The 15,356-nt window shown below is 34.2% G+C and overlaps 1 protein-coding gene across 12 annotated transcripts in view; it reads right to left on the reverse strand.

Annotated features, from left to right (window-relative positions):
• The window catches only part of LOC138703319 (ubinuclein-1-like), a 720,147-nt gene that overhangs the window by 284,638 nt on the left and 420,153 nt on the right, over positions 1–15,356 (reverse strand). For all 12 annotated transcript variants that reach the window (XR_011333095.1, XR_011333096.1, XR_011333097.1 and 9 more), the window contains one exon: positions 11,281–11,442. Coding sequence is in view for 9 of the 12 variants with exons in the window: in XM_069831096.1 (XP_069687197.1) it covers positions 11,281–11,442 (162 nt within the window). In the remaining 3 variants the exon portion in view is untranslated. The remainder of the gene's footprint in view (positions 1–11,280; positions 11,443–15,356) is intronic.

Here is a 15,356-nt window from a genome sequence, read left to right on the forward strand (position 1 = left end):
TAATACGCGAATTTAATATAGCCATTTTTCAAATGAAAAAATTATATCCAATGTTCCACGGCCTTGTGAATATATTCTGGGTGACAGGATGTGTTATAGATAAGAAATGGAGAAAAAAATTTGGGTGACATTGAACATATTTTGGAAAATTCCTTAAAATTGTCTTTTGAAAGAAAAGTAATAGTATGTCTTATAGTTCTGTGCGAAATGCTGCATAGTTATTGAGGTTTAAATTTTATAAATGTATAGCTGATCCTATAATCAGGTGTAGATTGTGGGTGGATTTTAAATTCAGTGCACAACAATAAAATTAACTGCAACATCCTTCTGTTTTGGACAATGTTTGATATTCAATTTCAAGCATGAGTAAATACTCAAAACAATAGGTTTTGGAGTCCACACCTGTGGAGTAACGGTCAGCGCGTCTGGCGCGAAACCAGGTGGCCCAGGTTCGGTTCTCAGTCAGGGCAAGTTACCTGGTTGAGGTTTTTTCCGGGGTTTTCCCTCAATCCAATATGAGCAAATCCTTTATCACCTTCATCTCATTTAGACACTAAATAACCTAAGCTGTTGATAAAGCGTCGTAAAATGACCTACTAAAAAAACAAATAGGTTTTGGAGCTCTGAAAATCGAATCTCCTTCATGAAGGGGCCCTCCATGAAGTGAAAATATGAGTATGGTGTAGTATAAATGGTGAGACGATAACAGGCCCCACTTCTTTTAACAAAGTCCAGGATAACAGAGAGGGTTTGGAATTCAACGGGTTACATCAGCTGCTTGTCTATTTGGATGGTGTGAATATGTTAGGAGAAAATTCACAAACGATTGGGGAAAACACGGGAATTTTACCTGAAGCAAGTAAAGAAATAGGTTTGGAAGTAAATCCCGAAAAGACAAAGTATATGACTGTGTCTCATGATGAGAATATTGTACGAAATGGTAATATAAAAACTGGAAATTTATCCTTTCAAGGGGTGGAAAAATTCAAATACCTGGGAGCAACAGTAACAAATATAAATGATATTCTGGAGGAAATTAAACACAGAATAAATATGGGAAATGCCTGTTATTATTCGGTTGAGTAGCTTTTACCATCCAATCTATTGTCAAGAAATCTTAAAAGTTAGAATTTATAAAACAGTTATATTACCGGTTGTTCTATATGGTTGTGAAACTTGGACTCTCACTTTGAGAGAGGAACATAGGTTAAGGGTGTTTGAGAATAAGGTGCTAGGAAAATATTTGTAGCTAAGAGGGATGAAGTTACAGGAGAATGCAGAAAGTTACACAACGCAGAACTGCCCGCATTGTATTCTTCACCTGACATAATTAGGAACATTAAATCCCGACGTCTGAGATAGGCAGGGCATGTAGCATTTATGAGCGAATCCAGGAATGCATGTAGACTGTTAGTTGGGAGGCCAGAGGGAAAAAGACCTTTGGGGAGACCGAAACGTAGATGGGAAGATGATATTAAAATGGATTTGAGGGAGGTGGGATATGTTGATAGAGACTGGATTAATCTTTCACAGGATAGGGACCAATGGCGAGCTTATGTGAGGGCGACAATGAACCTCTGGGTTCCTTAAAAGCCAGTGAGTAAGTAAGTAAGTAAGTAAGTATGTGGAAATTATTTTGCATCTCCTTTTTTAGTGAGATAATGGAGAGAGAGCATGTATGTCTTTGCATTTTTTCAACAGAATTCTGTGAAATCAAATATAGCCCACTATTCTACTGATGAACTTAATAGTGTTAGAGAACACAATATTATCTATCAGTAGGTATATGTAGCCCCTTGATTCCTCTCTGATATAAAGTGTATTAAAATAAATAAATAATTTAAACTGAAAAAACAACATGTATGAAAACATCACTCCATTTCTCATAGAGAACTATGGCAAATGATGCAGTATTTCTTAAGCAGATGTCACATATGTTTGGGACAAGAAGGCAGGCAATTTCAGCATCTTCTTGCTTAATTTTGGTAAGTAAATGACATTTTAATTGTTTAGAGTTAATATTTCATATTAATACTTTTAGGATTTTCAAACCAACAATAACAAGCTCTCTCCATAACCGATGCAAAGGACACCAGCTGACAGTCAAGATGCGGCTATGTGGTAAGAAAATGATCTATTCACCCAGTATTTTGCACTGCAAATCCAACCCCAATTAATGATACATTCAGTTTCATATTAAAAGAATTCCCATGATGGTTAATGCTCTAGTTGTGTATGTGTAAATTACATGGTATCACTAACATAATTTACTGCTGCCGTTATCAATGACTAATCACATGGAAAGACAGCGTCTATGCTGGAAACAATTAGGAGCATTCTTAACTGACAAGAGAAGGTTGTCAACAGGAACCCTATGCTTTAACGAAACACATACAAAAGTATGAAGAGAAGACTACTTTGTATGCATAGACAGCCATTACTTCAAAATATTATTTATTAAAAGAAGATTCACTGTAAAGGGTTTTTAGTACCAAGCAGTTGCAGCTTAGTTACTAGGAGTTAGTACAGCCAAACAGCCAAACAATGAGAGAGCATGCGTGAGTATTTCCATTCGAATCTCCATGATGTTCCTTTTTACTTTATAATTTTTTACAAATCATGTCTTTACATTATTTTTATATTGACATCCATATCTACTAAGTCATGAGTCTCATAGATGGTACAGACAATACTAAATGGTTGTAAACATATGATGCAGAATTCAATAATAAAAATACCAATACAACAACAACAACAACAATAATAATAATAATAATAATGATGATGATTATGATGATGATGATAACAACAACAACAACAACAACAACAACAACTACTTTGGAAAACTTATTTTATATACACTCACCCTAATACACGACATAACTCTTCACAGATATACATCATGTACAGTGTGACCCACCGAAGTGGTGTGCAACTAGAAAATGCATCACAGTTCTGCCATCTATCCGCAGCATGCGGAACCCGAATCACGCAAGTGAAGTGGGTGGCCATTGGATACACACACATATCGTTCACGTGTTAAATTTTATTGCAACTTTTTTTACAAAACAATAATGTAGTTTTATTCTCACAACACTAATCACTTTCTACAATTTAATTTAAACACTCCCGTCAACAATGGGATTTCCACTCCACACAGCAACACAGTATTCGTTATTGAACTCCACAGACGACAATGACAATTCACTTGGATTACTGCGAACAACAATGTACTCCTAATCTCAACTAATGTTCACAAAGCACTATTTACAGCACAAAACTGTCAGTTCTCAGTTCACAGTTCGTCTGCCTTGGCTAGTTCCTCTAGCTCAGTCACTCAAGTTCACAGTATTTCGAACCCAAGACCTTCAGAGACAGTCCACTGAACTTCGAACTCAGGTCCCCCAACTGCGGTCCACTGCACTCGAACTCAGGACTTCCGGCGACAGTCCACTGGCTAGGATGTTCACACAGCTGCGGACACACTCAAGTCGAACTCCGGTCTCGAAGCTGGCTTCACTGCTACACAAGACTGGCTGGCTTGCTGTCCAAAAACTAGCAACTACAACTAACTAACTTCGAAGGCTGCTTGCTTTTATAAGTTAAGCCATACTTTCCAGAAACTACGATTTCAAGATCATTCTCGTTACGACAATCAGTTCGCCTGGCTTCCAGCTTCCCCCCTTTTCCTCACACAGCACATGCCCTAGGAAGTAGATGCGTGCGCAATTTCATTTGCCGCGCCCAGCCACCGTCGACCTCGCCCTCCTTCTGCCTGTCGCGAGATTGAATCTCACATGGCTGTCACATTATGTTACCTTGTTAACATGTTTCAGCCTGCTATCGGCCACCATCAGAACTGGTCGTTGCTGTTCTTGGTGCCTTCTGTTTCACACATCACAAATGCTAACCACACATACAGAGACATCAACACAGACATGGAAATTCTACACATACAATCAAAAAGCCAGAAACTAAACACACTAGAACAATACGAAATATACAAATACACAAAAACACATCCAAATGAAATTCTCAACACACACACTCTTTGACTCCACATTACATTACACAAACACACCCCCACAGGAAACAAAACAACAGGCGCCAAGAACAGCAACAACTAGTTCTGATGAGGCCAATAGCAGGCCAAAACATGTTAACAAGATAACATAAAATTTAACATGTGAATGATATATAATAAGTTTTCCAAAGTGATATAGTGTTAAAAGTTGTGTAATCAAGATGTATAACAACACCAACAACAACAACAACAACTGTAACCTAAACGAAAACATTTGATTTCACATGATGTTTATATCCTAAATTCGAATATATCAACAAAAAGTCTCTATATAATAATGAATTGTTTTATAGTTTCAGTCAACAACTTATCAATTAATACAGAAACATTTCCTGTTATTTCACATCACAGTGCTATATATCCACAAATATTTTCGATTTGTTTTTTTTAATCATCTTCAGGTAGAGATGACTTAAACTGACAACTGAACATAGGTGAAATGCAGAAAAAAATACATATACACATTATAAATAAAAATCAAAACTGTTTAAAAACAATAGGACATAAAATATGGTTGTAAGTCATTTCAATATGATAAAACATTTTTTAAAATTTCAAAATAACAGTCATACAAAGTGATGAACACACTATCTGAATCTTTTGATGTTATATAACAAGTTTCAATCATAAAATAATTGTATGTATGTATTGATAATTAAAATTTAAAATTTTTAAAGCCATTAATGATACCATGTTCAGACGAAAAGGTTATAATTATTGGTACTCTGTAAGTTTGTTAATCAGTCACTCGAATTGATGAGGTGTATGTGACATCTGAAATTAACCAAAAAGTAATTTTTACAAAACAATAATTAGAAAAGCAAGAGTTATGCTTTTTTATTAATATTTACGATGTAAAGAGAAGGATGCAGAGCCAGACGTTGAGGTCATCTCAATGAAGCATAACAAAGCTTGCGAATGATTGTGTACGCTGTGTGGAATGTGGGTAGGAAGAGAGAGGGGAATTTTAGAAAATGGCCTGGCAAAACTGCTCGATAAATGGTTATATAGTGATGCGATATAGGGTTTTTTGGAAATTGGGAATTTGTTCATTTACCAATTGTGTGTTTTGATTATAATTTCTAGCTATGAAATATTCCTCAACTATATTAATTAAATACGGATCAGTCACTGTTTTTAAGATTTGTAATGTGTTCATGACCTGTGTTAATTAAGTGAGTGGCAAATTTTTATTTATTTCTATTGTTAATGAAGTCGGATTTATGTTCCTTGTACCTAGTATGAAAATTCCTTTTTGTTTGGCCGATGTACTTCATATTGCAGTTAGCACAATTTAATTGATAAACTCCACTATGTAAATGTTTGTTAGTGTTCCTGATTTTATTGGGGATTATACTGTTTAATTTATTGTTGGTTTTATAAGTAATGTTTATATTTTCTTTTTTGAAAAAGGCAGATAGTTGATTATTAATTTTCCCTATATAAGTCATAGAGTTCCAAGTTTCTACTTTTTTTTATTCTATAGGTTGTAAAGTGGTGGGTGTCTTATTTTTTAATTTTCTAATTCTGTTGTGGATAAAGTTCTGACTCATTTTTTTATTAAAACCATTCTCAATAGCTAATTGTATTATATATTTGTATTCTGTTGAGTAGGCTTCTTTATTAATAGGTGTGTTTATTAAATGGTCGACTAAAAACCCGAATTTACAAATTTTTTGAGAATATGGATGATTAGATGTTTGATGTATGGTGTAATTGATTGATGTAGGTTTCCAGTAAATGTTGCAGATAAATTTAGATTTTTTAATCTTAATGTTCAGATCAAAAAGTTAATACTTCTGTTATGTTCTACTTCATGCGTGAAATTTATTTCGGGATGCACACTGTTGAAGGAACTGATGATGTGTTCTGGTTGTGAAGTACTATTGTATATTATTAAAGTATCGTCAACATATCGAAGTATGCTTTAATGTTATGTTGTAGCTGTATATTAGGAATATGTTGATTTTCTAAATGCTGAAGGAAAATTTCGGTTACAAAGCCTGACAATGGATCTCCCACAGCTAAACCTTTTGTTTGTTTGTATATTTTATTATCGAAAGTAAAATAATTTTTATATAAAGAAATGTGTAATAAATTTTCAATTTGTTTTAATGTATTAGGGTTGATATTTAATCTTTGTAATTTTGTAACTATTATTTTCATGGTTTCATCTATGGGAATGTTTGTGTAAAGATTTTCTATGTCCAAAAAAATTGATTTTATCATGTTTATTGACTTTTAACATACCTAACTGTTCAATAAGTTGTTGAGAATTCAAGAGTGTATGACTGTTATTTTGAAATTTTACAAAATGTTTTATCATATTGAAATGACTTAGAACCATATTTTATGCCATATTGTTTTTAAACAGTTTTGATTTTTATAAATCTTGATTACACAACTTTTAACACTGTATCACTTCGGAATATGTATGATAAGACTTTCTTGTGTTAAATTCTAACATACCTTGTTTACATGTTTCGACCTATTTATGGGTCATCTTCAGAACTGGTTGTTGCTGGTCTTGATGCCTCTTGTTTTGTTTCCTGTGAAGGTGTGTTCGTGTGGTGTAAAGTGGAGTCATAGATTGTGTGTGACTCCACTTTACACCACACGAACACACCCTCACAGGAAACAAAACAAGAGGCATCAAGACCAGCAACAACCAGTTCTGAAGATGACCCATAAATAGGTCGAAACATGTAAACAAGGTATGTTAGAATTTAACACAAGAAAGTCTTATCATACATATTCCGATTTGATTTTTATTTATAATGTATGTATATATTTTTTTCTTGCATTTCACCTATGTTCAATTGTCATTTTATGTCTCTCCACCTGAAGATGTTTTTTTAAAAATCGAAAATATGTATGGATATATAACCCTGTGATGTGAAATAACATAAAATATTTCTGTATTAATTGACAAGTTATTGATTGAAATTATAAAACAATTCATTATTATATATACAGTTCAACTTGTCTCAAATCTTAACCTCAATATGACATTCAAAAAAAGTATCTAGTCATCTTCGTAAAAAATTTCAATCTGAAGGAATTCCTACAAAGCTCACAGACATCATTTACACTCTCCAAACAGGGAATATTACACAAATCGAAACAGTGAAGGAAAAAACAAAACCTATACCAATAAGAAGAGGTGTTCTACAAGGCTCTCCACGATCACCTGCCCTCTATAATCTTGCAGTAGATCGTATTCTAGATGAATTAAATGAGGACAGTTTCTCAGGCAAGTACAGAAAATCTCTAAATCCTGATCACCACTGTAACAGACATGGGCTTCGCAGACAACACTGTCATCATTGGAAGAAACAAAGAAGCAGTAGTTGAACTTACACACCTGGCTTATAGAAGGTTTCAGAAAATTGGACTCAATATGATTTCACACACCTGACTTATGGAAGGTTTCAGGAAATTGGACTCAATGTCAATGCATAGCAAATTGGTTGGACCGAGGAATGGTCACAAAGGATTCCCTCACAATGGAGGAACACTCTAAAATGATGGACACAATAGCGGATGGTGACCAAGTCTGTTATCTCAGTGCTACTTCAGTGATGCACTACTTTTTGACGAGAGCACTGTGATGAGAGACCTGCATAAGAAACTACAGCCCCTAACTTCTTCACCACTCCTCAAGGAAGATCACAAGTTCACAGTCGTAAATGCATCCATCTGTCCTAGCCTAATATTGTATCCCTTTCTGACATGCGACTTGAAGAAAATCCCAGAAATTTTTGTCTGATGCTGACAAAATGATTAAAAGTTCAACAAACGAGATCTACAGTTGCCAATAGATAATCCAAATAGTATGGTATATTGCGGAAATAAAGACAAAGGTCTTTGGTCTTTTTAAAACCTTGTAGGAAAGCTATCTTCAACATATAAATGCCTGCAATATACTCGTTAAAATTAACAACCCATTAGCCCTCGCTTCCCAAGATTGTGTGGAAATTCAGGAATGTTTGAAACTTCTTAAGATCACGCATGTTGATACAAACAAAGTCACCAACTCCCAAAGCAGTCTTTGCAACAGTAAGAAGATTCGCCAAGAGTTAAGAGCCCGGGAATTCACCTCTTGGTGCCCACTTCCTCAAAAGATAATTGGAGTAGAACTCTATTAAGAATACACACCCGCAAACTTCAGGATAAGGAACCAGCTGGACTGCCATGCACCGAGGGAATGTGGCCATAAAAATGACTACATATGTTTCTACTGTGTGCTCCATGCCAGGCAACATCTCTGGACAACAACTTCTGTCGGTGCTGTCATAGAAAGAAGAAAACTCTTGCACATATCCTGGGGTTCTGCAGACATGGGGAGCTTCTAAGAAACATATGGCATCATCAGATAAGTTCTTATATTGCAGAAGAACTGGGAAAAAAAAAGACTTCAAGGTATATGAAGAAGTTCACGGTCTGGCTACAAATGGTAATTCACGTTGAACAGACATGATTGCTTTGAAAGAGAACAGTAAACACGGACTTATTCTGGACCTATCAGTCCAATTCGAACATCACAGAGGTCAACCAGAAGAGGTGAACCAAGAAAAGAAAAACACATATGAGTCCACAATTTCCAATTATACATGCAAACATCACCTTCAGAAGAGAGATGTAATAGGTTGGCATACGTGGTATCATACCTCAACCAGTCACACATACTTGGAGGTGTCTCGATCTACCCACAAAGAACATCTGTGAAATACTAATTATGGCTCTAAAGGTGTCGATTAGAATTTTCAGGAATTACCTATATACCTAAGGAAATCTATCGCTTGATAAAACTTACTAGCAATTATTTAAAAATCAATCTCATTTACATACAGTATTTCATTATGGTCTCCTTTTCTTTTCTCTTCCTTTATTGAAACCAATTTTACCTTGTCAATAATAGCATCCCTGTAAATTCAGGAGATTTTTTTCAATAAAGCTATATTATATATGAAGCGTCCAATTCCAAAACTGTATAAATCCATTTTTTTTTTAAATGAGATAATGGCAGTTTATTCATCTACCTAAATGTCTCTAGCAATTTTCTAATGAATGTTGTGCCTAAATTCCCTCTTTCCTTCCATAAATAATCTTCAAACGAACACTGCATAAAATTAGGAAAAAAGTTATCAGTTTTTGGTGTTTCCTGAAAATTGTTAAGAATGGATGTAGACAGTTTTGTAAAATATATATATATAATGCAAGGGCATAAAGGAATTCAAGAATGGATATCAGGCAAGGGTAAACATGATCAAGGATGAGAATGGTGACTTACTTGCAGACTCTCATTCAATCCTTAACAGATGGAAAAACTATTTTGGGCAACTACTAAATATACATAGGCCAAATAGAAATGATCGGGATGAAATTGAAATACAAACTGCTGAGCCATTTATACACGAACTCACATTTTCTGAAGTCGAAATTGCGATAGAAAATCTGAAAAATTATAAGTCTCAATCAAATTCCAGCAGAATTAATAAAACAGGGTGGAAGCGCATTATCTAACGAAATTTATAAGCTTGTACTTGCTATTTGCTATTTGGGAAAAGGAAATTGTACTGGAACAATGGAAGGAGTTCATAATCGTACCTATCTTTAAGAAGGAGGACAAGACTAACTGTAGTAACTTACGAGGAATATCACTTTTGTTGACGTCGTACAAAATTTGTCCAATATTCTTTTGTGAAGATTAACTCCATATGTAGATGAAATTGTTGGGGATCATCAGTGTGGTTTTAGGTGCAATAGGTTAACTATTGATGAGATATTTTGTATTCGACAGATAATGGAGAAAAAATGGGAATATAAGGGTACAATGCATCAGTTATTCATAGATTTCAAAAAAGGCATATGACTCGGTTAAGAGAGAAGTTTTATATGATATTCTAAGTGAATTTGGTATTTCCAAGAAACTAGTTCGGTTAATTAAAATGTGTCTCAGTGAAATGTACATCAGAGTCTGTATAGGTAAATTTCTGTCAGATGCGTTTCCAATTCACTGTGGCCTAAAGCAAGGAGATGCACTGTCACCTTTACTTTTCAACTTTGCTCTAGAGTATGCAAATAGGAAAGTCCAGGATAACAGAGAGAGTTTGGAATTCAACGGGTTACATCAGCTGCTTGTCTATGCAGATGACGTGAATATATTAGGAGAAAATCCACAAACGATTAGGGAAAACACGGGAATGTTACTTGAAGCAAGTAAAGAGATAGATTTGGAAGTAAATCCCGAAAAGACAAAGTATATGATTATATCTTGTGACCAGAATATTGTATGAAATGGAAATATAAAAATTGGAAATTTATCTTTTGAAGAGGTGGAAAAATTCAAATACCTGGGAGCAACAGATACTCCGGAGGAAATTAAACACAGAATAAATATGGGAAACGCCTGTTATTACTAGGTTGAGAAGCTTTTATCATCCAGTCTGTTGTCAAAAAATCTGAAAGTTAGAATTTATAAAACAGTTATATTATGGGTTCTTCTTTATGGTTGTGAAACTTGAACTCTCACTTTGAGAGAGGAACATAGGTTAAGGGTATTTGAGAATAAGGTGCTTAGGAAAATATTTGGGGCTAAGAGGGATGAAGTTACAGGAGAATGGAGAAAGTTACACAACGCAGAACTGCACGCATTGTATTCTTCTTCTGACATAATTAGGAACATTAAATCCAGATGTTTGAGATGGGCATGTAGCATGTTTGGGCGAATCCAGAATGCATATAGTGTTAGTTGGGAGACCGGAGGGAAAAAGACCTTTGGGGAGGCCGAGACGTAGATGGGAAGATAATATTAAAATGGATTTGAGGGAGGTGGGATATGATGATAGAGATTGGATTAATCTTGCTCAGGATAGGGACCAATGGCGGGCAGCAATGAACTTCCGGGTTCCTTAAAACCAGTACGTAAATAAGTGTGTGTATATATATATATATATATATATATATATATATATATATATATATATATATATATATAATGCTGTAACATAGTATTTGCTAAATTCGATGTGAAAAGTACAAGACATATGCCTTTCAAAAATGAATTAGTAAATTGGGTGTATATAGTATAAAACAAAAATTTTACTTAACATTTTTATATTAGAAGGATGGAACATTAGTTCAGTAATGTTTCCACCCACATTAGATGCACAGAATTATGAACATCCTCATACCTGATTTTGAAACAGAACTTGCACTATCCTTGCTTGTATTATCATCACGACCTGCACTCACTACTGATTCTATAACATCTGCAACTGATGTATTGACTGACTTGAGTGCTGGGGCAGAAGTTGGTACAGCAGTCTTTTTATTTTCTGCAGGTGCCTGAGTACCTGTAAGTTAAAATAATATATTCAGTATTAAAAATCAGTTGCTCTAACTAGTTCTTATATTATGCATAATATATTTTATTACGTAAATTATAATGAGTAAATCAACATTTTATCACAGTCTACTATATACAGTCACGAAGCTTGAGTTTTGAGGGTGCTAGAAACAATAGACTGTGATGCTACTATTTTGCATTGCCTGTAATGAGGCGATATTAGCGATCCTCATAGTGAGCAACTATCTAATGTTTGCATATTTACTACGTATTGAGCTTCGCGACTATATATACTAGACTGTGATTTTATTATGTCCAGATTTCGATAATCTATTACTCAAGTTTAATATAACGCAGGTAAAAACAATAAAATTAGTACCGATGGAAGGGAAAATTCACCACACACATTACAAATGTTGAATGTGCATTCCACACATAACACAGCACATATCCTGTAACCAAGTTCTGCCAAACTCTTTGTAGCATGTTAAGGTCTAGTTCTATGATAGCTACATGCACAGAAAAAAACCAGCATTGTTGCCAAAGTTATGATACAAAAACACGTCCTTCATGAAATCACACGGGATGAGATCTAAGGAATGTGATGGTCAAAATTATCAGTTCTTTATCAACTGCAGCTTCACAGCTGATCCACATAGTATTGTGGGGAGCACCATCCTGTTGAAAGACGAAGTCAGCACCATTTTCTTCTAGTTGAGAGAGGAGACACTGTTGCAGCATATTAAGGTATTCAACCCCTGTTACAATGGTTTAACTGAAAATGGAACCTCAAATTTTTCGATGGGAAAGGCGCAGAAGACATTGAATTTGGGAGAATCAAGCTTGTGTTCCAAAAATGCGTGGGGATTGTAAGTTATGTCTGCTTACATTTCCAGACAACTGAAATGTTTCTCAATCATTAAAAACCAACTTCTCAGAAAAATCATTCTTCCTCTATCATTAGCCTCAGAAGATTAACATAGAAAGATACTCGCAGGCCTAAGTCAGTGTTCTTCAGAGCTTCAAAAACGAGTAGGTAGATGTATTCACATATCCTCCTAAGCGCATGACATCATCTGGAACACATGTGGCGGATATCATGACAGCCAAGGGAAGTGGGCAGTTAGGCAGTGCTATTTCTACCACCACAGGGCATTTAAGTTTGAAACATTATGTCGCATTGTTCAAAGTTTTGATGTAACAATGAAAGGAAGAATACTGCAGCCAAGGAAAATATTAAGTTTCTTTCTTCTTTTCCTATAGACAAAGAATTTGCCAAACGGTGGACATTTTAGTGCAAGAGAGCTAATAAAATTAATGTTAAAACAGATAATTGAAACATAAATAAGTAGGATATTGATTTAATTGTATGGTTTCTAGTCCACTGTGAACTTAAGAATTCATTCTGTTAGAGCTCGAATATGTTCCATTCATTTTGATCTAGATTCATACTAGAGTTTATGAGAAAACACTTCTAAAGTACTCCCCCATTAAAGTGAGGAAATTAAACAAAGATATACTTCCTACTTTGAACCTACCAACAATTTCAGTCATCAAAAACACCGAAAGAGAAGACAGTTTAAACAATAGAAGTTAACGTGAATCTCATGCAGGAAATGTTTCAACATGGCAAACACCCAGGGTAAGATATCCCAATAAACATTGCATTTAATTTAAAAGTTAAGTGTAAACAGAAAGTTGAACACATGTATTTGTTTTATTTTTCGAAAACGTCATAGTGTATAATATTTTGCCATATTTAGCTCTGGCAACATAACATTCTGTTCCCCTCCGATTATTTATTTTCTTTGCAAGTTGCAATTTCTTTTTGATGCAATAAAAAGTAAATTTTTTAAAACAGTATAATGAAAAGTTAAGTCTTTTTAAACAGTAATTAAGTTACCTTGTTTTTAATGCACTTTCAAATTATACAAAGTGAATTGTAAGTAATTCCATTAATTTCATGAGGTTATTCTTTGACATATTTCAAACAAAAAAAGTGTCATACGATTTTGCTTCCTTTTCGAGATAAAAATTGTTTTACATGAAACATTTCATAGCATGTTTTGGGAAAGCCATTGATTTAATTCCCAATATGCTTGGACAATTTAAGAGAGCAGTATATTATGATAATAAATGAATGAAAGAATTTTAGTTTTGTCCTTTAAATGTGCAGAAATTTGATCCGAACAAATGTAAACATTGTAAAATTTCTTTGCAGAATGAAAAGTTACATTTGTTTGGATCAAATTTCTGCATGTTTAAAGAGCAAAATTAAAATTATTTCAAACATTTATTATCATAATACACTGCTCTGCATATTGGGAATTAAAACAATAGCTTTCCCAAAACATTCTATGAAATGTTCTATAAAAAACAATTTTGATCTCCAAAAGGAAGTAAAAAATGAGAAAAACTGTATTGAACTCTTGTTCAAAATATCTCAAAGAATAACCCCTGAATTTAATGACATTACTTACAGTTCACTCTGTATAGGCTACTGTTCTTTTATTTCAGATCATCCTCAAATGCACAACTAAGTTAAACAAATTACGAATCTCTTTCATTAGAGGAAGATCAATCAGTTTCTCATGACACAGTTAAACAATCACAGGAGTGAGTCCAGCAGCTTGAAATGAAATTAACCGAAGTTTTAGTTAAGTCTGAAATGGTTGAAAAACAAAAATATCCATTAAGGAAGCAACTAGAAACAGCCAATTCATATCAAAACAAAATAAAAAAGTAATGTCCAATTTCTTTACTCAGAGCCAAATCACTTGCGTCTTAGGGAGGATGGGAAAAGTTCACTGGACAGCAGAAGACAATGATTCCATAATGTCATCGAAACGTGTTAGTACTAAGGCATACCGATATTTATGCAACCAACTTAAATATCTGTTACCAGATGTAAGTACTTTAAGAAAATAGGCTCAAAACTTTAATTGTGACAATGGAAATTTGAATGAAGTCATTTCCTTAATGAAAACAAAATGCAAAGATCTAGACAAGTTTAGAAAAACAACTGTTATTTCGTTTGATGAAATGAAAATAAATAGTACAAGTTTTGTAGATAGATAACTAGGCCAGATCGTAAGTCCTGATAATTATGCATAGATTATCATGACTCATGGCTTATTTGGTAATCGGAAGCAGCCAATTTATAATAGTTTAAATCAGCCAATGATTGAAAATATTCTTATGATGCTATCATAAGGCTTGAAGGAGGTAGGTTTCATACAGTAACTGTTGTAAGTAACATGGGTAAAACGAATAGAGCACTATGAAAAGCTGGACGTAAATTCTGAAATCACACTCTTTCTTAACCTGTATGACAAAACCAAAAAAAAGTGATTGTATTCACCAATATTTCACGCCTCCTGAAATTGGTAAGAAATCATTTTAAGCAAAAATTTCGTTACTTCTGATGGTGAAATTAAGACGAAAGTTTTGTGCAATAACTGATTGACAAATCAACAACTGAACTTAAACTGTTGCCAAAGCTTTCACAAAAACATCTGGAAGTGGTACATTCTGCGAGGTAGAAGGTAAAAACAGCAGCACAACTATTTCCTAATTCTGTTACAAAAGCTCTCATTTATGCACAGAAAAATAATCTCATTCTGACGGCAAATTTGATTAAATCTGTTTCAATGATTGATTCAATGTTTTTAATTAGACGGTACCTTTAAATGCATATGATGTGCACAAAGGTGAGCAGGATGATAATATATTTAGATAAAATAAGCGACATTATAGAAACGATAAAAGCCAAGGGACTTAGTAAGAATGAAATTACCATTTTGGCAGGATATTCTCATGAGTATCAAATCCCTAAAAGACTTCTTTGAATATCTAAGCTAATAATATGGAGTCCACTACATAATCACTGTCAAATTAAACAAAGATGTACTAAAGTGTTTC

This window comes from Periplaneta americana, chromosome 7 (genome assembly GCF_040183065.1).
Source record: "Periplaneta americana isolate PAMFEO1 chromosome 7, P.americana_PAMFEO1_priV1, whole genome shotgun sequence".
Classification (NCBI taxonomy): Eukaryota; Metazoa; Arthropoda; class Insecta; order Blattodea; family Blattidae; genus Periplaneta; species Periplaneta americana.